This window comes from Pundamilia nyererei, unplaced genomic scaffold (assembly GCF_000239375.1).
Source record: "Pundamilia nyererei isolate P.nyererei 1_Seehausen unplaced genomic scaffold, PunNye1.0 scaffold00186, whole genome shotgun sequence".
NCBI classification, from domain to species: Eukaryota; Metazoa; Chordata; class Actinopteri; order Cichliformes; family Cichlidae; genus Pundamilia; species Pundamilia nyererei.
Window position 1 is genome coordinate 567,914 of NW_005187587.1, and position 24,826 is coordinate 592,739.

Below are 24,826 nucleotides of genomic sequence, written 5' to 3' on the forward strand. Positions count from 1 at the left end.
TGTTTATGTTATTGTATTTTGCACAACTCTGTTGCTTGTGAAGCTCGCACACAAGAATTTCACTCGCATGTGCTGTACCAATGTACCTGCACATGTGATGTGACAATACAAGTGATTTGATTTGATTTGATAATCCTGAAAATGTGTGCAGATTTTGAAAGTTATATAAACAGTCAGTGTTTTATCATGAACATGGATCAGTTTAAGTTAAAAAAAAAAGAAAAGAAAAAAAGAAAACCTTTAAAAGATTATTGTTAATGCTGACAGTATAAGTTCACAGAAATTGGAATACACCAAAATCATTTTTATGTGTATATTAGGGCTGCAACTAAAGATCAGTTTAGTCGTCGACTTATCTGCCAATTTTTCTTTGATTAGTCAAGGATTATCTCAGTAACTCTTATCTTCGCTTCCTGTGGGCAAACCTCTTCGAGGCTCCAGTACCTCACCTGCTCACGTCTGCCCACCTGTGAATATCACCCTGTTGACTAGCGATTTTGCGAGCCCTGCGGTAAACTGAACAAAACAGAATTAGCAAAGACTGGTACTTATGTTACTATGTTACTTATGTATAATCATACTTTCTCAGACGGTGTAGTGTTCAGTGCCAATTAAACAGTTCAATTGATGGTCAAACCCACAAATTAACTACCTAACATTAGGTGGAAAAGGTTTACTATTCAGACTATTTAGCCATGGCTACCTGAGGATTTTGCTTTTCATGATCTGATTTATTCAGGTGTCTTGAGACGAGCCCCCCTGTGGGTTGTTTTGTGACTTAGTTATGTATAGTTTCTTTTACCATCTGATTGGTGAGTGCTGCACCATTGTTTGTCTTTCTATAAGGTCCTCCCAGCATTACAAAGGAAGTCTAGATGATCTTCATTGTCAAACTGAAGTTCATCATTCTCAATTCCAATTAATCAGTTTGGTTGTGTGCTCAAGTCTATGAAGACTCTGCTTACAAATATCTTCCCTGTGAGAATGATGGAGGCATGATCTGGAAACTTATAATGGTGCTGACATTGTATCATTCCTCAAATTAGTCTTTGGAAACAGTCCTGTTTCACAGGTCTGCGTAAATATTTCAAGGCTGGGTCATGGCTTAGTTTTCACTATGACTTACTTTATCAGCTTTGAGACCTTATAGGCAAACAGTGTCCTTCCCAGATTATTCAGTGAATTGAATTAGGGGCACATGAGGTCTTAACAAGTTGAAGCACATCTTCAGGGCGATCTTAGGATACACATAAGCTCAAGTGTGAATACCTACTTAAATGGGATATTTCTGTGCAAGGACATCATTTTTGCATTGTCACTGTGGATGAAGTATTGTGTGTAGATTGAGGGGGGTCCTTTTTAGTAGAGAGAAGATGTAGTCATCCATAAAGCAGATTCTTATTGCCCTGTTCTAAGAACTGCATGACAGTCCACCAACACTGGCAGACATGAGGTTAGAGCCAGGATGCACAAGCTCTAATGCCATTTTAAGTTTCCACTGACTGTTCCAGGTTCACAGTAAAATCAAATTTGATGCAAATTGGTTCATTTTTTGTTTTTTTTCATCAAATTTCAGGTGGAGAAGGAGCGAAGAAAAGAGGGTCTTCCACTCGAGGGCAGGTAAGCTTATCAGCTAAAACTGAATACCTAGGTAGAGACTTGCCAACAAGACGCATGATGACCAACAAATAACAAACCTACATAGAGATCTTGTCATACATAAGGGTTTCTTTAGCAGAGTGCAAATTTAAATTCTACTGTACGCTCTATATTTAAAGATGTTGCGTCAAGGGATTTGTGTAATATGCAGCATTAAACTGTAGCTGCTGGGTGACGTGTTTTTTCTCTTCACACAGACAAATGATGCAGTGTGGTTTCAGTGTAACTAGCTTAAAGTCTTTGCCTGCATGCAGGCTGTGTTGTTTATTTTGGTGAGTGAGGGGGTGTGATGGAGAGAGTTTGGGGGCGTGCGTTACAGAGGCACAGAACCAAATTCCTGCCTAATTTTAGAACTCCTTGAAAGAAAAAGGAGGGGAGCTCTGTCTTTCCCATCTGTTTCTGTTCCTGCTTAAAACTGGTTGGAAAAATAGACGTTTTCTTCAGAATCTCAACAGCTCATAGTGTTGCTCACTATCAGGCTAGTGGTGTTGATGGCTGCTCAGAAACGGAGCAATCTTGAGGCATGTTCAATTGCACTTGTAAATATGTTCTTGCCTTAGCCTTCTTGGTTATCTTTCCAAAATAATTGTTGAGCAGAATAAATGTCAGTAAAATCTCTAGTGCCTATGCTGGTTCAATACAATCTCTGAGTCTGTACTGATTATCTTTAAGGCAGTGTTTCCTGCCTTAAAGATAAGATTTTTTTGATAACTGTTCCATTATTTGTTCTGCTTATCAGTGTGTTCCTAACCCAGTCTCATGATCCCTGATTTCTTGAATTATCTGCGTGCTTTGAAAAAGGCGTACATGTTTTCTCTGTCACGGTCTCTGAATGGGTTTTGTTTGCTGGGAGCAGACGGTCTAGTCAAACTCACTGTGGATGGTGAGCTCATTGTAGCAGTTTAGTTTGAATGAATCAAATGAGAAAGTAATTTCTGTTTTTCTCTCAAAAAAAAGAAACCTTCTAAGGCTGCTTTGTGGAGCTAATGCGTTTATGACAGCATATCTGGCCTCTGTCCTGCACATTCTTTGGTTTGCACTCATGCAAAGAGAGTCAGATACATGGCAGTCCAATGTTCCCAGAAAGGTGTTTTCTTCCTGTCTTTACTCAAAGTGATTATTTTACTGGCACAACTAGAAGCATTTTTCGTTTTCTTGGAACCTAAAGCAAGGTCCCTGATATGAGTTTGGGAGTAAGGAGGAAAAAATGGATTGAAGGAAGGGTTTGCAAAGAAAGAAAAGATACATGCATGCTGCATATGATTGGATATCAATAGAACACAAATTTAAAAGATACTAGTGCTACTTTGGTCATATAAACATAGTCTTCCTGTTTCGGAATGACAGATTGCTTCTAAATGGGAATCATCATATTTATTTGAAAGATCCAAAAAGGAAAACCAGGAGAAATGTTTGTGGAATATGCAAGGTACTTGATCAAATCGTTTGTAATTGGTTGTCAGGTTGAAGAAATTCTCAATTCTTTGTACCATTTTAATATTGGGTTGATTTTGATGCTACCTTACCACAGAGACATTTCAGTGCACTCGTCAGCATCAGCATGCAGTAGTTTAGTAAATTCATTTAATATTTGCAATAGAAAGTGTCTGAATAGACCACATATGGAGTTTAGCAGGCAACTTAATTAATTTAGTAATATCAAAATAAATGTATTTTTATATCATGCAGTCAGTGTTGATTATTAAAAAACATTATCACTAAAACCTTTTGTTAAAATAAATAGCTTTTAGCCAATGCCAGCTTTCATAAACGTGAAAGACTAAATCTGTAGCTGTTTTACATTGACAAGCATCTCGAGGTTAATGTGATTTGCATGTAGACAGCAGTTGGTGAACAGTGTGGGAATATGACTATTTTTAAATCTTGAGAGGTGAGAAGCAAAAGAGGCTTTGCAGTTCTGGTTGACCTCAAGACCTCCTGAGCCGTGAGGCCTCTCGTGCCTGGGTTATCAGGCACTTGCCAGGCCTGCCGTCACCCTCTCCCAGCCTAAAGAGCAAAGCAGGCAGCATATGCAGAGGTTAATGATATCTCTGTCTGTGCTCTTGTGCGTCAAAATATCTTAGTCCTACATCCTTCTCTTTTTAGGCCTTTTTACTTTATTCTCCACCAGGATCATTTATGATAATGCTTTATCGAGGTATACTGTTAATACTGTGGCATGTGGATTTAACGTCATTGTCAGTTCACACGTCTGTGAATAAAGTTGATCTAAACCCTTGTCTAGTCCTAACCCTTTCCCTGGAGCGTGGCTCAGGTCACTGATAACACTGACTTTGAGTTATATCCAAGAGCTCAAATAGCACCAAACATAACTTGTTATTTTTGTACTGTGGCAGTGGACAGAACCCTGAGACTACAGCTCTGTGGTGTGCTTGTTAAGAGGCTGGGTTTTTCTTCATGGGCAGCTGCTTTTGAATTTACAGCAAATTCCAAGTTCCTAATGCACATGACAAGGTAAAAGCCCCCAGCTAACCTTTGAAGATCTGAACGAAGCCTGACACTACTCACCACTACAGAGAGAGGAGTGTGTTTCACTTTGCGTTTTAACATTTGTTCAGAATTTTTGCAGAAGTTAACATTGTTCTGCAGGTGGTCTTGTATTCCGAGTCAGTAGAGAAGTGTGCTTTTAATTATATGAATAGCTATGTGGTGAAACTGTTGAGCTTGAAACAACAATGCTAGCCATGGCACGGGACTCCTCTGTACAAGCACACAACCTCATTTCCCTTTCACATTTGACCCCTCATACAATCACCCACACACAGTTTTTCCACTCTAAGACTGAAATGATGCTGTTTAACGGGCTAGAAATTAATAAACAATTATAGCTATACTGAACGTGAGAGGGAAGCCCTTATTATGTAATGCAATAGGCACTGTTCCTCTGAACAAGCCACAGCCAGTTCATCTGTGTTTGTTTGTTTTTTTTATTATATTTGTGCCTTCATTCTTTCTTTAACTCAGTATTTACTTGACATCCATTTGCACGTGTTTCTCTGTGAAACGTTTTCAGAAGTGTCACTGTATTGCTACACCACCTTCAAGAGAAGGTGTAGCATCTGAATTCTGCAGTTATCACAATTACTGTGCTCTGCTGATATGTTGATAATCATAAAGAGCTAATTTTATGGGGTCTGAATGTGGTTTTTAAGAGGACTGGACCAGCAGAACCAATAATTTTATTTTCCCTCCCGTTTACTTGTTTAATACTTTGCCTTTTATATTTATATTTGTGACCTTTTGCAAACTCCAACACCCGTTATGAATACTGGGCGTTGTTTAGTCTGAAATAAACTGTTGTTGTTTACATATCCTTCTCTTTGCACCTACTGATTGGCCAGAGGGTAGAGTAGACAAGATAAACAGTTCCTTAAGAGCAGATTTGTTATTTCACCTGTTTCTCTTCAGCTACCTGTGTATAAAAGTGTAGTGGACCTGAGTGTAAAATCAATCATGGCTTTTTTCAACAACATAGCATGTTAAGTTTGTAATTTTTCCACTCAGCAGTAAACACTGTTCACCAAACACCAAAACCAAAGGTACAGACCTTCCTGTAAACCGTGGCCATCTTCAGTGTGTGATCATTTTTGCACAGGGTCCTCTTGCTTTGACTGTGCGCCAATTGTTCTGAACTTTGCTTATGTTAAAACGTATTCCCCAAGTCCAAAATTAGTAACCCCAAAATTAGTAACCCCCAAAATCCCAAATCCCATGATTTCCGGGAGAGAGAAATGCCTTGTGGATATCTTGGTGTCCCAGTAGACCTGTTACTTCATCATCATTTTTTTCTTTAAAAAAATAGCTTTAAGAGTTATTAATCTGTTCACCTTTAAAAAGAGCAGTCAAGGACAAACAAAAATTACGCTAACACTGAGTCAGATCTGTGAGAAGAGGCTTGACATCAGAAAAAGAGCAGATCCAGACTCAGTCAAAGTACTTGTTACTTTTAAAGAGAAAATAAACGCGTGCCTTAAAAATTCTTTGTTATCCTTGTGGTGTTTTTAGTGACGGCCCATTTTCTGACATCAGATACACAACACAGCTCTGCGCTGCTTACAAAGTGGTTTTCATTTGGTCTGTTGTGTATTAGCACATATGTTGCCCTTATATAGAAGTGAGCGTCTTCCACCTCTAGCTGTGTCGTGAGACTTAGAATGTGGCCACACCAGCAGCTCAGTCACTTCCTCTCCTGCACCCATGCTTGCGTGCTGTGATAGCAGACCCCATAATACTATAAGCAGTTGTGGTAGATGGCCATCGGTGACTGATATGAGGAACTGGTGCTAACATAACTAGCAGTTTGTGAGATATTCTCTCTAGCTACAATGGCCAGCAGAAGATGCCACCCCTTGTGTATCTCTAACAAAATCTAGCTTGCCCAGTTGGTGTGTGTGCGTATAAGGAAGTATCGCTGAAGGACAGTAGTTGCTGTATGAATTGACCATTTTCAGTATTACTCTCCTGCATTGTTTACTGTACGTACACTTGGCAGTAGGGCTGAACGATATATCGCATTTGCGATAATATCGCGACATGATCAAGTGCAATTTTCTAACCGCAAAGGCTGCGATTATACTCTGGACATGTCCAAATTCATGGGCTGCATCCTCCTGAGGCCGCATTTGTAGACCGATTACGTCACAGCGACGCGCCGAAGGCTGTCCAAATTACTACCATATCCCAGAATTCATAGCGCGGCCCAGCCAAACTCCAGTTTCCAGCAATGGCGGCCGCTACTAAGTTTTAAAATTACTCATACTAATCTTTCTGGGTCACAAAATAAACTTTTAACATATTTTCAGGCGAGAAAGTAGTTGTGTAAACATCAAATATCTGCTCGGTTTATCAAGATATCCCATATTTGCAAAAGTGCTTCGACGTTTTCAGAGGCGTCTGCTACCCTCCGGCTAGCTCGACAGCTAGCCGAGAGCTCGAGGATTACTGATGCGGCCAAGAACGGCACAACTCCCGGCACATCATTTTCAGATCACCGCGGAGTTTCGCTGCTCGGGTTAAACGTAATATATAAGTCACTTAGACAACCTAAAAACGTTATTGTTGGGCTTTTTTCAGTGTTTTGTTTGTTCGTGAGTAAATCGGTTTGGCTGAGATTAAAGTTATTAGATTAGATAAAATAAAACTTTATTAATCCCCCGGGTGGGTTCCTCCTTGGTTTTCACACAGCTGACTAAACGTCAAACAGAAAACTTATTAAACAGAAGTATGAGACAGTCGAGAATTTACACCAGTGTCTGGTTATATTTTAGATAGCAAGAAGCAGACGGCCGAGTTTATTAAACTCCACCGAGACAGCGGTGACGCTAATCAGAACTAGACCGTCCAATTTCACGCCTTTAAATTTTAAAGGCGTGTTTGTGTGTGTGTTTATACAATTGCTATTATGTTTGCACTTTATGTGTAATGTTACTGACTGCAGAGATCAGTAAGATGTGTGCATTTTTTATTTATTAGTTTTATTTATTTAATATTATTTTTTAATTGAATGACTGTCTAGTAGTTCACAGATGTCGAAAAACTGAGTGTGGTAAAGCCACTGATTTTTTTTATGTATATTTCTGCAATCTGCACATTGTACTGACTTTCATTTTAATGTTTACACCAGGGTTCCTTGTCAGCACTTTAGGCTCAGATGTTTGTAAGCTAAAAATAAACTATTGTGTATGTTCAAATATACTGTTGTGATTGAAGAAGTTAAATAAAAATGTCAGTCATCAATTCATGCATCACCTCATGTCATCATAACAGAGGTCTGTCTTCCAGGAAAGAACAGTTTAAAATTAATGTAATATAGTATTGGCCATACTATATGATGTATTGCTTGTCTTTGTTTAATAATACAGAAGACAAAGACCTTAAAAAATAATCGCATATCGCATCGCAATTGCAATATTGGGGCAAAAAATCGCAATTAGATTATTTTCCATAATCGTTCAGCCCTACTTGGCAGTGTATTTTGTTGGTGTTACAGTCATTATTTGGGGCTATAAAAGATTTAGCTTCCATATATTTACTAATATAAGCTGGATGCTTTTTTCTTTTGACGAAATGACCCAGTCATTTAGTCTGGAGAGCAAACAATGCACAACAGAATGAAAACATGTTGCCTAGCTCAGGATAGAGCTACAGAAGTATAGTAAACTGAGGTAAATTAAAGATGTATATGATCTGAACTACGCTGTTTTGTTTTTCAGCATACAGCGGGATGTGCGATGTATCTTGTGGACATAAAATTCATTGCTCACAGGCACTGTTGCCATTATTTTGAGGGCGTTGGCTTTACTGATAAGATGGCTGTAAAATAGCAGTGTCACTCTCCCTTCCTTACTTTTTTGGTGTTTAACTTTGGTCCTTGTAGCAGAGCTTTAGAGTCGTGGTTTTTATGTGTATAAATACTTTGTTGTTCTGCTGTCAGCGATGAACTTTGTCTTCAGATATGATAACGTTCAGAGTTCAGCATGAGCCCAGGTTTTGGAAAAAACAGTTTGTGACCAAATGACAACAAAAAAAATGCTTGTTTCCCAAAACTCAGATGTAATAATTTGGTGGTACTCAAGCTCCGTACTGTCAATAAGAAAATAGTCAAAGATATTTATATTATGGGGTATAAATAAAAATAAAATGAATAATGTCCATGAGGACGAGTGCAATAAATGTCTTTGTTTACAAAAAGTATATCTGTATTTGCACTTTACAGAAGCAACAATGACTTCTGCATCTGCAGACGTATTTTTAGAAGTATTGATTGCTTACTCATCATATCTTTCACTTGTCACTAAATCTGACAAACACTCAGTTATTCATTTAAAATACAGTCTTTGTTTCTTTGATCTACAGTTTTTGAAGATCCTAAACAATTGTTTATGAGCTTTGCAACTTTTCTGTGTTCAGTCAAAATGCACAAATGGTAACAGTTTGTTTTTGCTTGTTTTTCTTTTGATCAACAGCTCCTCCCCGTATATGCAGGAGAATGGGAAGGCTTTGCATTTTCAGCCTCCAGTGTTAGAGTTTGGGACCCAGTAAGTGCTGCTCTCACTTTCTGCTTTAATATTTCTATCCAAGCATTGCTGTTGTTAATATTGTACTGAAGAGGATGACAGCTTTAACTATATAGTCAGCAGCATAAGACAAGGGGGGAAAAATGTGATTCGATTTTGCCATCTCAAATGAATGATGTGGAAAACCCAACTGAGTTATTTTAATGTAGAGCTAAAGCAAGCCAGTGGTGTCATCTGTCACTGTGATGAATACTATAGAAGGGAGCATTTCATAAACTGAGGGCCCTTCATTGTTAGAATAGCCAAGTATAGCAGTCAGTTTGGTTTTCCAGCATCCAGACACACTGCAGAGGGTTGAAGAACTTGTTTGCCTTGATACTCCCAAAACACACGGTCTATTAGGCACAATACTGTGGTTGCACGGCAGTCCCCATTGCTTCTGCTTAAAGGTAAACAGTCACAAGCAGCTTTTATTAGTTCATATTTTATATCATAGATTTGGAATGCAGAAGGCAAAAGATATCCCAGTATTAGGTACATATTTGGACACTAGAATGAAATTGCTTCTGGGAGTTACAATTAATTTTAAAATAGTACTATAAGACTCCCCATCCACTCACCATTTTGTGGTTTCCTTTTTATACATGAGTTGTGGGATAACGTTGTGGTTCTAACAGTAACACCGACTCAAATCGGTTGATATATGTGGCCAAAGAGAACAAAAATGAACTTGTTCATAAGAACAACAAAGTACATTTGAGCAGGGGAACTGCAAGTGATGCAAACCGCACCAAGCACTGTGTTTTATCTTAAGCATGCTGGAGCGCCTAGTTTGGCATTCCAAACAATATTATTAGAGCATGGCATTTTGATGCGGTTAAGAAGATCATGTTTGCCAATATCAAGAGTATTTTTGTGCCTCTTGGTGAAAATTTGGCATTACATGTAATCCATACATGTTTGATCAGGCTGATTGTTGGAAGAAAAAGTAGAAACGATTGAATTTGACCACAGTCTCGCTTGATTTAAATTCTGCTGTACATGCAGTTCATTTGCCTAAAATGAAAGTAAAGTCGCTCTGACTGACAAACAGGAAGCAAAAGATGCTTCAGTTGAGGCTTGTCTCAAATGAAGAGTCTGGTAATATGAAGAGTTTCATGATTTTCTGCTGCAAAGTGTCTTTTTTTTCTTCTTCCCCAGCCCGTTTTTAAAATTGTCTCAAATTATATACTGTAATGCCATATTGTGTAGTTCTTTATATAGATCTCTAAATGAAACCTTTTCATAATTGTTCAGAGCTGAGGTGCCTCTGTTTGTGTGCATTTCACTCAAGACAACTACAGGCGAGTAAAATAGCTTTTCTCTCTGCATTCATTTGTTGTGAGACAGGAGCATTCATACTCATGCATATACAGAAGAGAGCAGCAGACATGACGTGGATTATTTCAAACCCAGCATGGAAAGGAGGAGCTGGGTTGGAGGTGGAGTTCAAACGAGCTTGCAGAGGTGGCAGCAGCAGCTGTACAGAGGCTAAAGCGACTTAAATACCCCACTTATTCAATTTGCCATTCAGATGTGTAGACAAGTATGAGCTGAGTAACAGACTCGCATCTTACTCTTTTACTCAATTTAAAATAAGTCTTGTGTAGTAATTCACTTTATGTCAGTGCATAACTTGCACTTCTAATTTTAAATCAGTAAAAATAAGACTCCTGTGTTCCTGAGCTTCCCCCGCAGAGAAGGAAGAAGTCGTTGTATACTTTGTTCTACCTGCGATGTTGAGCAGAAGAGACACACAAGATGAAACGAGTGGCAAAATGTCAGTAAATCCTACTACACTGAGACTGCACTTTGCAAACAGCTTTAAAGGGATGGGTTCAAATGCACTTACCCGCACATGCAGCTGGTCCGGCTACCAAACATTTAATAGAAAGGCTCAGATTACAGTTCACAAAACGGGAGCGTGACTTTGTTCTCTGCTGAGAATGACTGTACGTCACTATATGTTGTCAGTGCAAATGGGTTATATTACAAACTGTTTAAGCTGCTCTTAACTTGATCTGTACATGCACAGCTGCACTGCTCTGATCAAATGGAAAGACTGTGGAGGAAAAACAAAAACAGTAGTACTTGGAGCAGAGTGGGGTCAAGTGCTGTTTGCTCAATGATTTCTGCTACCACATATCAAAGAATAAAACCGCTGTCAAGTGAAGTTAATGAAGGAAAGAGATGCACTGTGAAACTTTTTGTCCTTATCATATTATCACATTGTAATGTGTGTTAAACAAATGCTTGCTGGCCCAACAGGCTGAACATTATGTGAAACATGTTCTCAAAAGCCCCACCCCCCTTTTTTCTTTTTTAAATGAGAAAAAAAAAGTCATGTGAGTATTGATCTGCCTAGTATTGGGACCTAGCTCTCTTTACCTGTGAGACTGTCAGCTTTTAAGTTGTCCCACTTCAGTTATACACAGGTAAAATAACATTAACATCCTTCATGACAGAAGGTGTTATACAGATGTGTGTAACTCTGAAGGCCCCTCAAGTGCTTGTGCGAAGGGCAGGGTAGGAGGTATTCACCTAACACAAAACCCTAGGAAGCGTCATGTGACTGTAATAGATTAAAAGTGGCCAGACTGGGAGAGTTTGTTTGATATAACAGCCAGCTTTTCATAGCCTTCCTGATTTGCTTATTTGTGTATGTATGTGGTTTTAATTCTCACAGTGGCAGCTTGTTTGGATACAATAAAAGAGCTCATACATGTTACTCATCTTTTCCATGCAAATCGTTTGAGTTTCCTCTTACAGCTTCCCTGTATTGACAGAATGCAAAATGCTACTGATCTACTGCAGAGGATCAGAACTATGAGGCTTATCTAAATTATTATGGAAGAATTTGTAAACATAGACTTAACAGTGGACAAAGGATTAACTTTCATATAAGTGCAAAGGCTTGAGTGTGACCATCTTTGCTCAGCTCCACTGGTCTTGCTCAGCTTCATATTATAGCTTTAAACCTGTTATTATTTGGGATAGAGAAATGTGGTTTACATAATTAAACAGCATGTAAAGAATCTCCCAGGATACGCTTTCAAAACTATGCATTTTTAAATAAACGTTCATGCACACCCCACTTTCTCAGGGAGCAGCAGGGGGATCTAAGGTATGCAGGCATGTTTGAATATTCTTATAGATGTGTATGTAGTGAACTATAATGATGTGTACCTCCATTTATTCAGCTAGCCATGGCACTCCTGTAACTCACTGGGGAATCCTAACGTTCTCGTGTGTGTCTTTACAGGCCGCTGGGGCTGCCAAGAGCTGAAACCATATATATACACAACCCCAGTCAGGAAGTTCCTGTCACACTGCTGTCAATGTTTACATCCAGCAGGCATTTTTACATACCTTCCTTTCACAGAAGAGTAAGTCCATAGAAGATTCTTAACAACTAGTGATGCTTAGAAATAATTGCAATTGAAGTAAAATGTGTATCTTGTTCAAATAACTTATTGCTTTGTGTTTTCTCTGTACCCAGGTGATCCCTCCTAGGGGGAAGGCATCTTTTAAACTAATTTTCCTCCCGTCTGAGGAGGGCAATATAGAAAACACATTATTTATAAACACATCGGCCCATGGGCTGCTGTCATACCAGGTGAGTTGCAGACGTGTTTTTTTTACCCTCACTTCGAGTCTCCAGATAAGGGGATAAGCATTTGCTTACTGTTTGCATGCTATTGTTTTATCGCAGTATGTGTCCTTGTATGAGCTTACAAACAGTCTCGGTCATGTCAGCTTTTGTTATTCTCTAAGAAAGTGTTATCCAAAATAGAAGCTGACCAGACTGCTGGTTTCATGCTTGCTTCGTCCCACGTGCACACGCTCACATGCAAGTCAAAACGCTGATCTTTGTGCCATTAGAAAGTTGAGCATGCAAATGATGTTTAATTCAAAAATTGTTTGCAAAGCATGGCTGAGACTAAAGAAATAAAGAGAAATAATGCTGGTAGGAGAAAGCGTTTATTTATTCAGGGCTCTGCTGTTACCTCGAGGTAGAAAGCACGCTGTTTCATAAGTTGTTTTTTTTTGTTTGTGTATTTGAGGCTTTAATTATTTCACTGAAAAAGTTTTTGCATTTTACTGCAACTCTGCAAGCTCAAGTTAAAGTAGATCGCTACAGGGAGAAGAAAAATAAAGTCTGGTTGTGAGACCACTTTAGGGTTTATCTAACCTCAGCTTGCTTAAATACTGTAGCCTTTGGTTAGCTTTGTCAGAGATGTTTGCCTTTCAAGGCTCGGCTTAACTGAAAATTGTGTCACTTGCAATGCTTGCTGTATTTGAAGCAGGAGCAGTTAAGTTGTAAGTTGGATGTCAGACATAATTGGGCTCTACACTGAAACCAAAGCATGCAGAGACTGCCCACAGAAATCCAAAAGTCTCAAGTCTGTGTAATGACGGTTGTCATAGGCAAGTCTCGACACTCAACAGCCATCTTGGCAACTCCTCTGGCATTTATTTATTACCAACAAAACTCAGTTTCCTGGTTCGATTATTATTAAGGAGTGGCTTTGGGAGTAAGGGTGTTCACAGGCTGCTATTATTATCACAGCAGCAATATCAGAGTTTGACTTTATTTCAGGATATAATCAGGATCAAGCCATCACACCTGTGATTTTAAAAAAGATACCATAGAAACTTCTATGTGAAATTAAAGTTTGCAATCGGTACAGTGCCACAACAACGAAGTAAACATGAGCCAATAACAGGCCACTGTCTTTAATACAGTAATGTTTGCACTTGATAGTTTTGCATAATTTCCTTCATAGTTTAAACGTATAGTGGAGCTATATTCAACCAGTTTGCCTTTTATTGTTTTTGAGTTCTTCCATGTGCATTCAGACTGGAATAAATCATCCCAAACACTCGTATGTGTTGATGACACTTGTTTGTGTACTTGCTGACGATGTTTCTTAGTATAAATGTTAACTGCTTGTTTTTCAGGTATTTGGTGTGGGAGAAGACCAGGGATCGTTAAAATCTGTCCAAAGAAAGGATAGTGTGCTAATATTCCCTCACATCCAGAGCATTAAGCTGACCCAAACTCAGGTACTTTCTTGAATGTCTCTGTGTTTTTCTGTGGAGGACACACAGAGTATTGAATAAGAGCTCATCATTGGAAACAGCTGATTCTCCACTTTCCTGCCAACGCTGATAAACAAAATTGGCTGCAAAGATACAAACAGGAGCTTTGTTATGCACACTGGCATGAGCTAGGTCTTATTAAATTATGAATGTGTTTGGCGTCAGCACAAAACTTGATAGAAAAAAAAAGCTTCTTTTTTAAAATTTTTAATTAAAAATGTTAATGTTTGCTTCCAATGTAACAGACACTTGCTTTCAAATCAAATTAGCCACACAGAAGCATTCATTCGTACACGCTTCACAGCGACGCAAAACCGAAAACCAATGAACAACTTCTGTATAGTTTTTGAAACAAGCTGAGGCAGTGAAAGTGTGTGTCTGTCTTTGTCTGTGTGTAAGAGGCATCTGAAAGGCGTGTCCGCCTCCACAACAGGAAGTGGGGTGGCAGTTGCAAAATGTCAGCTGAGCGAAGTGCAGAGACTTGTGTTCACTCAGTCACACAAACGGCTGATTTTTTTTCTTTCTTTCTCTCCCCCACAGTGTTCATGTATATGTGTATTTCTTTTTCTTCTTATCGCACACAAATTGTAACATTTGCACCAACTTTACAATTTTTTTTGCAACATTTTTTTTCTTTGTGGTGTTATGCTTCATGATGTAGCCGATGTTTAAGTCTTTTTAGTGCCGTTTAGGTTCTTATTCCATGTTATGTGCATATGAGGTTGAAATAGTGTTTTTCACTCTGTCTTGCAACTTTGTAGTGACTTCCCCATCTGAGCTCATTCCCACTTTACACATAATTGCTTAAGCACTTCAGTGCCAGGACTTTCAGTTTTGTTCTGTTCTGTTGCTTGAAGTTCACCTCAGATCTGTAATTAGGTACATGCATGTATGCTTACTTTTACTTGATGTTCTTTTGTCACACCTTTCCCAAATCAGCAGCTCTCAAATCAGTGTAAACAAAGTGGATTGGTCATTGTTTGTTTATTTACCTTGAAAAAGTGTGGTCTTTATACACCAAATTGTTGCACTCTGATATATTAAAGTACAACTTCAAGAAAGCTGCTCTAAACTTTGTATCCTGTTGTGCACCTGTTGGGGTTACAGTACTGCAATGCAAATGCTTTTACAGCAAGTAAAAGAAAAAGGCTGTTTAACCTGTGACCATTGCTGTTGCTCTTGCAGGAAGATGCCTCCAACATCACTATACTGGGTCTACTCCTGGAGTGCAGCTTACCGAAGAGTTGGAACAGTCCACAGGTAATTTGTCTCCATCTGTTTCAGTAGTTGTCGAGCCTTTTCAGCTGACACGCTGCTCTGGAGAATCATGTTTTACAAGTACAGGGATTCGCGGGCCTGGATTTTAGACCTCTGAATTTAGAGGTTCTGGGAAGATCTTGGCACATTACTCCAGCTCAGAATGGTTTTAAACACACCTGAAAATTCAGCAGCTTCTCTCAAGCACTGTTGTTGATTTTAAAATCCTAGATATTCTTGATTTGCAGTTACTGCAAGCATTTGAAAATATCAAAAGAAAAGCACGATGCTATGAGAAGAAGCTTAGGGCAAACTTTGTGGAAATAAGGAGAAATAAATAGAAAGGCAGTTAGCCGCATACTTGGTTTTTTTACGATGTGTGATCTTGCACCATTTTTAGTTCACCCCTACTTAGCAAAATCGGAGCTGAGCTTCAGTCCTCTTGAGCAGAAGGCCTTCCAGTCTTAAACGTCCAACAGACAGCCGGGCTCGTCATCTGAGCGCCTTCTGTTTTCTACAGAAGCCCTGAGGAGAGGGAGATCTCTTGCCAGGCTTTTAATTGCTTTCTCAAGAGACCTTATAATCGAAGAAGTGCACATGAAGTGAGAGAAGACGGCTGCAGACACAGACAACTACGCTGTCATATTAATACAAACTGAAATCTTCCTCGTGTGCTGTGGCGTGAGTGCCCCGGCCGTAACTTTTGGCTCGTATCCAGGACCGACACCTGCTGCTCAGTTCTTTTTCAAGTCTACTTGAACAAAATGGGCTTTGGGTCGGAGTCGCGGCTGCGTACAGATCAAATGAGCCCAACAGAAGTTACCAGCAGTCTTGGTTTCTCGGGATTAGTTTTGCTTTTGCAGGTCTTGATCCCCCAGTGGCACCAAGCCATAGTATCTGTCTGCAGTTCCTCAAGTGGTGATTCACCCACTGAGACGATCCCTGGTTTGTAGTGAGATTTGCACTATCCCACTACTGATCTGTCAACTTTAAGAGGGTGTTAGTAACAGGGAGGGTGGTGGCAGTTAACAGACTGGCAAAAGTGGGCATCTAAGTCAGGGTATGTATTTAGTCTCTGTTCCCGCTTGTTGGATTTTGTTTTAAATTCTCAGATTACTCGTCATTGTTCATGTGCTCCTTATTTTGTCCTTGTGTTTGGTGCATGACTGTATGCTTTTCCTGTTCTGTCCCAGGGGTCCTGCCTCCAAAGCGAGGAGCGTCTCAGTCTGCAGATTAATCTGTCGGCGCGTGGTGACCAGCCTGCTGACCTGGACAAGCTCAAGCCCTATGTCATTGAGCACATTTTGGTCCTACTGGTGGCCCCTGCTGCTGAACAGGATGCATTCGGTGGGTGTCTGCGACCTTTCTGATTCATGCCCTGAAGGCAATTCACACCGCAAGCGTGCCACGCTGCACGACCTGACTCTGACTGTCGTTCATAAAACAGTATTTCAGTATGAAAAGAGAAACATGCACTGGTATTTTATTTATTTATTTATTTATTTCAGCCTACACATGAATTACATCATTGAATGTTTGTGTGGTGGAGCTCTATCAAAGCAAAATAATATTTACTTTTTAACAGATTTAACCATAACAGAGCTTCTATGTTTCCTGTGGAGTCGCTTCCATTTTTTAAACGTATTAGTTTAACTAGAGAAGGAATACAATTAAAAGACTTTGATTATTTTGCAGTTTCGAAAGAACTGTCTAATGAGAGGCATGGGAAATATGACAGCAGTCCTGATTTTGTTTTCTTTCTCTGGTTTTTGCACCAAATCAGGGGCGAAGGTTCAAATTATTTTGGCCACAGTTGTGTACACAGCATCAGTGTACAGTTCCCGTGATTAGTTTGAACCATTATTGTTTTTCAGAACTGCTTTCTGAAGTATTTTATTGTACTTACCTGTTTTCTGATGTCGCTTTGTTTGAGCTGTCATCCTTATTCTGTTGTATTACACATGAATCACATTTGTATACATTATTCTCATTCCTCTTTGCTTCTTCCAACAGGGGAATCAAAAATAAGAGTTTATATGTTAAATTCTGGAGGGAAGAAGCTCTATATAAAGGTGAGAGTACTGCCTTGTTGTACAACAGTCAGCGAGTAGAATTATTGCAGCTCTAAAACGTTGTTTTATGTCCCCAGGACATGCAGGTGCTATCAAAAGTAGAGGCTAGCTTGGACTTTAATCAGGTTCTTCTGACACCAGAAGCAAAAAACTTCACTGAAGTGGCTACACTGGCCTGCAGAGGTGACTACTTATTTAAGTTGCAATAGTTTGCTCTAAGCCCATACCGATTCTTCTGAGTGAAATTGTATTTGTATTTTCTATCAGGCTCATTGCCTGGCCTCGACCAGAAATGTATAAGTCATATCAGTTTGAAAATTATGGGAAACAGGACAGCCTACAGCTTCCCTGGACTACATGTTCCACACAGGTAACATGGAGGAATTTTGTAATCATCACAATAAACGTATATCTGATCTGAAACAACGTAGCCCCAGAAATAGTTCATTTAAGTGTTTTTAAGGTACTAATAAAAACAGACAAGTATATCATCTATATTTTCCTTCTGGCGTCATTTCTATACTAATGTTTTTATTTCTTTCTTCAGATGGCCTGTTGGGGATTTGTTCAGCCTGTTCCAGATGAAACAAAGAGCTGCTAACCAGGTGGACTTGTGGCTCACCAACCCCTTCCCTGTGCCTCTCATTGTGTTGAATGCAAGCGTCTCAGAGAAGCTGCAGGGGGTAATGAAGGTAGGCATGCACTACTGCAACATGTGATGATAGGACGCAGTTTTTATCACACGATGATCAAATTTGCGGCAGGTTATGGTGCATAGATTTTGACCTGTAACAAGTTATTCATTCATCATATGGATTCTAAACAAAGTGGAAGATTTAACAGATTATCTCTGCTGCCCCCTGTCTGTCAGGTGATGCACTTCAACACTCCACTGACAGTTCCTCAGGGCTGCTGGCACGTCCTGTCCCTCCAGCTGCTCAGCAGGGCCCTGCCTGTTAACCAGGTCTCCACCCTGAGTCTGAATACCAGCCTGGGCACAGCACTGCAAGTTCCACTGTACTTCTATCCTAATCCTTCCAAGGTAAAATAGCAGTTTCAGTGGTGAGTAGGTAGTGTGTTTGGGTCGGACATTTGTGTAGAAATTAAAAGTTGTATGTTTGCCATCAGGGAGAGGTGGTGTTTGAGGCGGAAAGAGAGTGTGGACGTCCTTGTCCTCTTAGACTATCTGAAACAGGTAAAACTTCTCTCTTTCTTTCTTTCTTTCTTTCTTTCTTCCTGTGATGGAAGATGTTATAATCCAAGTTATTTTCTGTTGTGTTTTATTAGGTCGCTCAGAGTGGCAACACTCTCTTCTTCCAGATTTTTCCCACTCGTCTTGGGCTGTGGACAGCAAACTAGCAGCTGAACTCTGCTCTCGATGGCAGAGCCACAAAGACAAGCTGCCTTGCAGGTTATTCTTGAATTTAACGCACACACAGAAACACACACTCCTGCGCTGTGTGCTTTTATATTCCATCAGCGGTCAGCATTAGCATAATTATTCATGTAAATATGTTCGTCTTGTCAGGTGGCCGAGACTCCCAGTGGAGGCATCGTCTCTTCTGGACTTTGGTGCTACTCCTGTCAATGAGAGCAAGGTGGGTTATGTTTGTTGAATGAAAATACAGCATTTATTTTTTATTAGTTGTACATTTTAAGATTTTTTTTTAAATTTAGGAAACATTTATTCTTAACAAGCATTTGTCTTATAAAGGAAATTTTTTTTTTTTTGTTCCAGGTTAAGACGTTCATGCTGAAGAACCCTTCGTCTTCAGTGGTTTCTGTAGAGATTCGGGCCCTCTCTCTGTACCCTGCTCCCCTGGAGGCTCTGGACCTTCTAACCAAATGGTACATTGTCAAGTTATTGTTGCAGTTTAGTCCACGGCTGTTTGGAGTTTTGATGCCGCAGCACCTCCTTCTACTCCACTTCTGAAGGTGTTTTCTTTGTTTGGATTGGCAGGTTTAATATCAGCCCTCTCTCTGTTAACATCAGCACAACAGAGTTCTCTCTGTTGGCTTCTTCCTCCAAGGTAAGCCTCGGAAAAACTCCTCAAAATAAAGCTGTGCCACTGTCTCATGTTCCTTTCTTTGACTAATCCTTTCCGTTTCTTCCCTCCTGTGTGCATCTGTACAGGTGGGTAAGAATATGGAAGAAAAAACCGGAGTCTTACGTCTGCTGCTGCAGCCCTGGGAGTCCAGAGAGGTTGCTGTGGTTTTTACTCCCTCTGAACACAAACCCACCACCACCATTCTTATCATCAGGTATTCATTGATAATAGTGTTAATGGATTTGATTGTGTTTTCTGGGTGCATATGTGCTGAGTTTTTTGTGTTCCATAGACATTTCACAAATCCGTTTTCCGCCATTTTTGTGGTACCCGGTTTGGTACAAAAGTGTAGTGGAACGTGTTTTGTAGCCAGTTTTTAAAAAGTCGGTAAGTTGTCTGTTTATAACACTGAAGACTAAATGCGGCATGATTTAAGTGTCTCTTGATTTCCTATTTTAAGTTTCGACGTCTGAGTTTGTGTGTTTTTAATCTTTATTTTCTGTCTTTTTTTTTTCAGGAACAACCTGACGGTGTTTGACATGGTGATGGTGCAGGGCCACGGGGCTAAAGAGCTGCTAACAGTCGGGGGGAAACTGCCCGGTCCTGGGGCCTCTTTACGCTTTAATGTTCCTCAGTCAACGCTAATGGAGTGTCGTGATGGTGAGAGTGAAGTTTATCAGCTGTCATATTGATGTAAATTTTAAGCTAACGTACGATCAAAATCAGGCTAATGGGCATTATTTCTGACACTTACAGGTCTGCGCAGCAATAAGCCCCTTTTTGCCATCAGAAAGAGCTTCAAGGTGGAGAATGCCGGCGAGCTTCCCCTGACGGTCATGTCAATGAATATAAATGGTTACAAGTGTCAGGGATTTGGCTTCGAGGTGCTGCAGTGTCATTCCTTCAGCCTCGATCACAACAGCTCCTCTGAGCTCACCATAGCGTAAGTGGAATTTCACACCCCTTTCCTTCATGACTTCCCCTCATTTAACTTTTTGGGTTTCATTTTAATCCATAATGTGGTTTACTTTGCTGGTTGCGCAATATATTAGTTGCCCAATATCCTACTTCTCTTGTTATGTATTTATTTTTTGCTATTTCTCCTCCTTTTTTATATTCTTGCACAATATGTCCTGAATATGTCTTCCTCTCCTTTTTTAAAAATCTCATCATTTTGGCTCTTTTTTTAATCATTTTGCCGTTTGTTCCTCTCTCTGTGCCTCTACCTGTCCGCGTCTTCAGGTTTACCCCAGACTTCACCTCATCCTGGGTCATTCGGGACCTCACCCTTGTGACATCACGTGGCACTTCTTTCCCTTTTACCCTCAACGTGACGCTTCCCCATCACATGTTGCCCCTCTGTGCCCAGGTGGTTCCTGGCCCCAGCTGGGAGGAAACTTTCTGGGTGGTCACCCTCATCTTCACATGGTCAGTAACAGTAATTTGTGAGGAGAAGCGGATGCATCGGGGAACGTTTATTGATTGGGGTTTAGTTTTTGATTAACTTGTAAATTTTTTCGGATCTCTGTTTTTGTTGCAGTTTCTCCTTGTTTGGTGTGTGCCTGATGGCCTTTTATCAAGCACAGTTTATCCTGCATGAGTTCTCTGCACCGAGCAGCAGGAGCAACCACAACTCTGTCTTGTCCCGGGAAAATGGTTCAGTCAGTAATATCACACCTAATGGAGTACAGTATGTAGATTTTTCTTCCTCATTTATTTATGTAGACCAATCGTAAACATAGCAGGAAAACGTTTTGGTGTTAAAACACTCTAAATAGTCAAATGTCTGTCTGTGCAGTAAAACAAAAGGCAGTTGTAAGACCTACGTGGACACCTGCCACACATCCGACAAAGGTAAAGGCCGCGGGTCTCCAGCCTTAGCCAACAGCCTCGCCCCTCGACCTCAGTCCTCAAAGAAGGGCTCCTCAACCACACCCTCCCAACAACAGAAGAAATGCAAGGTTTCACTCTATTACTCCAAATATAAACCCAGCTCATCCACAGCATCAGCTGGTGCTGTGACAGTGGACGAAGAGCTGGAAGACCTAAGACCAGACCCTCCCCTCACTCCCGACACCGACGTCTGCAACAACAACAACGAGCCAGCTTTCATCAATGAGATGGAGAAGATGACAGCCCCAGACTTTAAAGAAGTCGTAGAAGATACAATGCCAGCAGCGGTTATGTTTCCCATGGAAATACCTGCTGGTTTCCCAGATAATGTCACACTGGGTCCAGGACCCAGACCGGGCCTGTTAGTGTGCAGTCCCATAGAAAACACTGAGCACTATGCAGAGAAGATGGAGTCTGAGAAAAGGGACAGTTCTGAAGTCGAGGTAAAGGAGGAGTTTTTGTTAGACTGCTGCATTTCTGTTTAAATACAATAACAAATTCATTTCTCCTTTGACTTTTATCATCAAAGAGATTTCTATAGAAAAAAAACCCCAACTGTCATCCCTGTTTGTTTACCCCGTCTAGCTGAGAGACGACTGCAAAGGACAGAAAAAGAAAGCGCAGAGCACAGAGTCTGGCACTGCAGCAGGGAATAATAAGGGAAAGAGGAGCCGCAGGAAGACTGAAAATGTCTCCAGGTAATACACACGTACTTAACCAAAGCAACACTTAATGTTTTTAAAGCTCGTGATGAAAGATACCTTAAGACATATCTTTGACGTTTAATGTAAAAACAAGCAGACACTCAGTTAGCCCAGTAATATAAATATATATAATGTGTTGTTTTGGGGGGGTTTTGTTCTTGATTTGTCTCCCAATTACTGTTGTAGCGCTCCCGAGCACAACATGCAAGTAACACCAGAGAGGGAGAAGGAACCTGTTTGGAAAACTGCGGACTTTGTCAGTGGACCCCGCAGCAGGAACCGCTCCACCAACAGCTTCAAGACAGAAGCACTGAAGCCTGTGCAGACTGCTGAGAGCCCACTCAAACAGAACGGTGGGCACAAATAACTGACTCGGCCATTACCGAGCTTCCCTTAAATGAAGCTACTTTGGTGAGGAAAGTCGATTCTCATTTCGCTGGGCTTTGTTCCTGCCAGGTGTGTGTCCTGCTCGCACTCGGAAGAAGTGTACTCCAGAGTGGCGCGTGGGCAGCGTCTGCGAATCAGGCTCAGACTCGGGCAGCTCATCGGGCAGCGTGAGGGCCAGCAGAGGGAGCTGGGGCAGCTGTAGCAGCACCAGCAGCATGGAGGGAGACAAGGACGCCAGTGCCCGGACACACCGCTCCACTACCTCATCTAGAAAAAGTATGGGGCGCTTACCTTCTCTTGAAAAGAAACCCAACTCAAATTGTTTTGTTGCAGTGCTGCTTTTTTTGGGTTTATAGCGGTGCTGTCTCTGCAGCCAGCCTCACACTTTCTCAGCCGTTGAGTGAATGCGTGTAATGTAGGAAACTAGTCAGTAAAAGTCTTCTTATAATAGATGAGAACTGTAGTTTGCCACTTTTTAACATTAGTCAGTTTGCTTGTTTTTCCAGGGGACTCCATGCAGTACAGTGTGTACCCAAAAGAGGTTGACAGCTACCAGCCCATTAATGCCAACTATAAGACTAAAAGGTACAACAAGAACTGGTTCTGATTAGTATCAATATAACTTTTCTTTTTTTTATCTTTTTGTTTGCCAACTTAAACAAATACTAATTTATCAGTCTGTAATTTGTATTCCAGAGACTTTGTCAGAGGTGGTCATTCATGTGTTTTGTACTGTGCTTTCATAGGATTTGTACAGTTTGTAATGCCAAGAGCTGGATTTAGGTTATCTTGTGGTTTATTCAGACGCAGTGTAAGTCGTAACGTTTGCCTTTCCTCTGTTCAGCATGAACAGCCTGTACCATAAAGACCAATGCCAAAGCCAAGAGTCCACCAGGCCCAGCTTGACCTCAAGCTTTGCTGCTGCTGTTGCTGCAGGAACGGACCAGAACACGGGTAAAGGCTTAATCGTTTATAGCAAAAGCACACTTTTTGAAAAGACAAAATGTGCAGTAAACTCGTCTTCCACAACGGTTGTGCGTCTCGTCCGTTTTCGTAATCGTTATCGTGTCCTCTCCTCACAGATGTGACAGGTCAGTATCTGCCTGAAGATACGTGGTCAGCTCCACCCATCCCCCTCACCAGTGAGTTCAGATACAACACCACCGAAGCAATGCGCTACATACCACCAACCACCGCGTCATTCCGCGGGTGAGTATTTGAAGATGTTATGGAAACACTTGGTTAGTGGTGCTTCACTCAGTTCCAGTAAATGAACTGTCTGCGTGGGTCTTTATGACGGCACCAAAGAGAGGGCTGGAGTTAGTGGAGTCTAAAACAAATCTAGTGTCCGTAACAGACTCTTAGATTCATAAAGTGATTAAAAACGATAATAGAAGATAGATAGATAGAAATGGAAATAACTTTACAAATGTGAGCATAAAGCGGCTTTTCACCTGTGGATAATCTGCATATTCATCTCAAAAGTTTGGTGTTACTCACCCTTCTCTGTAAACAGCATCCCTAACTGAGTAAGCACATGCTTGAATATCTTTCCTCTGCTGCTGCACTGCATATTTGCTTTTCTGTAGATTAGTGTTTCAGCTTCTTTGACTCTGTTAAAAACTTCCTCCTCTCCTGCAGGTTACGTTGGAATAGTGCCAGCAGCCACTGTAACAGTTCCTATAACTACTATCCGGAAAATGGCTACATAGGTACGAGCTCATGATAAGCACTTTGAACCGGTTACGTGTTCCCATTGCTTTGTAGAAGATCAGCTATATAATACTGTAACCAACAAATAATGCAAAGGCTAAACGTCCCTGCTGGTTCAAGTCTGAGTTGTTGTTTGTTATCACTTTGCAGGTAATGGAACTTTTACAAGTGGTTTTCACAGTCAGGAGGGCCAGAACATGCACAGCAATCAGACCATCTGGAGTGACGAGCAGCCTCAGGAATCGCCCTCGACCTGGGACACAGCAGCCTGTGTGGGCAGCAAGGTGACGCCTCATAATACTCGAGTCAGATGGTTAACGCGGGGGTTCTTAAAGTTTTCATGACTCGGTGCCAATTTAGGGAGAAAGCATCTGGTTGAGGGCGGCAAAGGAAAGCTGCACCAATTACACCACAAAGTTTTGTTTTTAATTTAAGAGCAGCACTGTAGGGCTTTTCTTGTCCATCATGCCTGTGGTAGGCTGAGAGGCAGTAATCAGTTCATTTGCAGATATTCTGTTTCAAAGTGCAAATGTTACTATGAATTCGTGGTTTTACATCTTTTGCTTCAAAGAACGGTGGTTTTTATCTGTAATTGTATTTTTGTACCACTTCCAGTGGCTGTTTCAATTATTCACACTAATTGTACTTGGAGATATTATTTTATGCCCATTATGTTATATATGACAGCAGTTTGTCTTAATGATTCCTTTTGTGATATATTTTCTATACACTGGGGAAAAAATTATGTTTTTATAGCACACAGGTTCTCTAAATACATTTCTTTAGTTTCAATAACCAGAGTCAAAACACTACTTCATGATTCATCGTGGTGGTGCAAACAAATGACAGTAAAATTACCTGAAATCAATGACTTCAGCTGCAGTCAGTCGAGGGGAACAGATTGGAAGTTTTTT

The 24,826-nt window shown here is 40.6% G+C and overlaps 1 protein-coding gene across 1 annotated transcript in view; it reads left to right on the forward strand.

Annotated features, from left to right (window-relative positions):
* tmem131l (transmembrane 131 like) overlaps positions 1–24,826 on the forward strand; it is a 33,762-nt gene that overhangs the window by 6,276 nt on the left and 2,660 nt on the right. Inside the window, exons 3-33 of the mRNA XM_005746973.1 lie at positions 1,577–1,620; positions 8,646–8,717; positions 11,998–12,121; positions 12,235–12,351; positions 13,698–13,802; positions 15,024–15,098; positions 16,289–16,442; positions 17,109–17,167; positions 17,245–17,350; positions 17,435–17,537; positions 17,715–17,859; positions 18,039–18,209; positions 18,296–18,362; positions 18,455–18,578; positions 18,696–18,765; positions 18,906–19,015; positions 19,128–19,197; positions 19,302–19,429; positions 19,733–19,875; positions 19,972–20,158; positions 20,458–20,643; positions 20,756–20,905; positions 21,014–21,551; positions 21,694–21,806; positions 21,999–22,165; positions 22,269–22,475; positions 22,706–22,784; positions 23,044–23,153; positions 23,282–23,408; positions 23,841–23,911; positions 24,063–24,196. Coding sequence (XP_005747030.1) covers positions 1,577–1,620; positions 8,646–8,717; positions 11,998–12,121; positions 12,235–12,351; positions 13,698–13,802; positions 15,024–15,098; positions 16,289–16,442; positions 17,109–17,167; positions 17,245–17,350; positions 17,435–17,537; positions 17,715–17,859; positions 18,039–18,209; positions 18,296–18,362; positions 18,455–18,578; positions 18,696–18,765; positions 18,906–19,015; positions 19,128–19,197; positions 19,302–19,429; positions 19,733–19,875; positions 19,972–20,158; positions 20,458–20,643; positions 20,756–20,905; positions 21,014–21,551; positions 21,694–21,806; positions 21,999–22,165; positions 22,269–22,475; positions 22,706–22,784; positions 23,044–23,153; positions 23,282–23,408; positions 23,841–23,911; positions 24,063–24,196 — 4,056 coding nt within the window. The remainder of the gene's footprint in view (positions 1–1,576; positions 1,621–8,645; positions 8,718–11,997; positions 12,122–12,234; positions 12,352–13,697; positions 13,803–15,023; positions 15,099–16,288; positions 16,443–17,108; positions 17,168–17,244; positions 17,351–17,434; positions 17,538–17,714; positions 17,860–18,038; positions 18,210–18,295; positions 18,363–18,454; positions 18,579–18,695; positions 18,766–18,905; positions 19,016–19,127; positions 19,198–19,301; positions 19,430–19,732; positions 19,876–19,971; positions 20,159–20,457; positions 20,644–20,755; positions 20,906–21,013; positions 21,552–21,693; positions 21,807–21,998; positions 22,166–22,268; positions 22,476–22,705; positions 22,785–23,043; positions 23,154–23,281; positions 23,409–23,840; positions 23,912–24,062; positions 24,197–24,826) is intronic.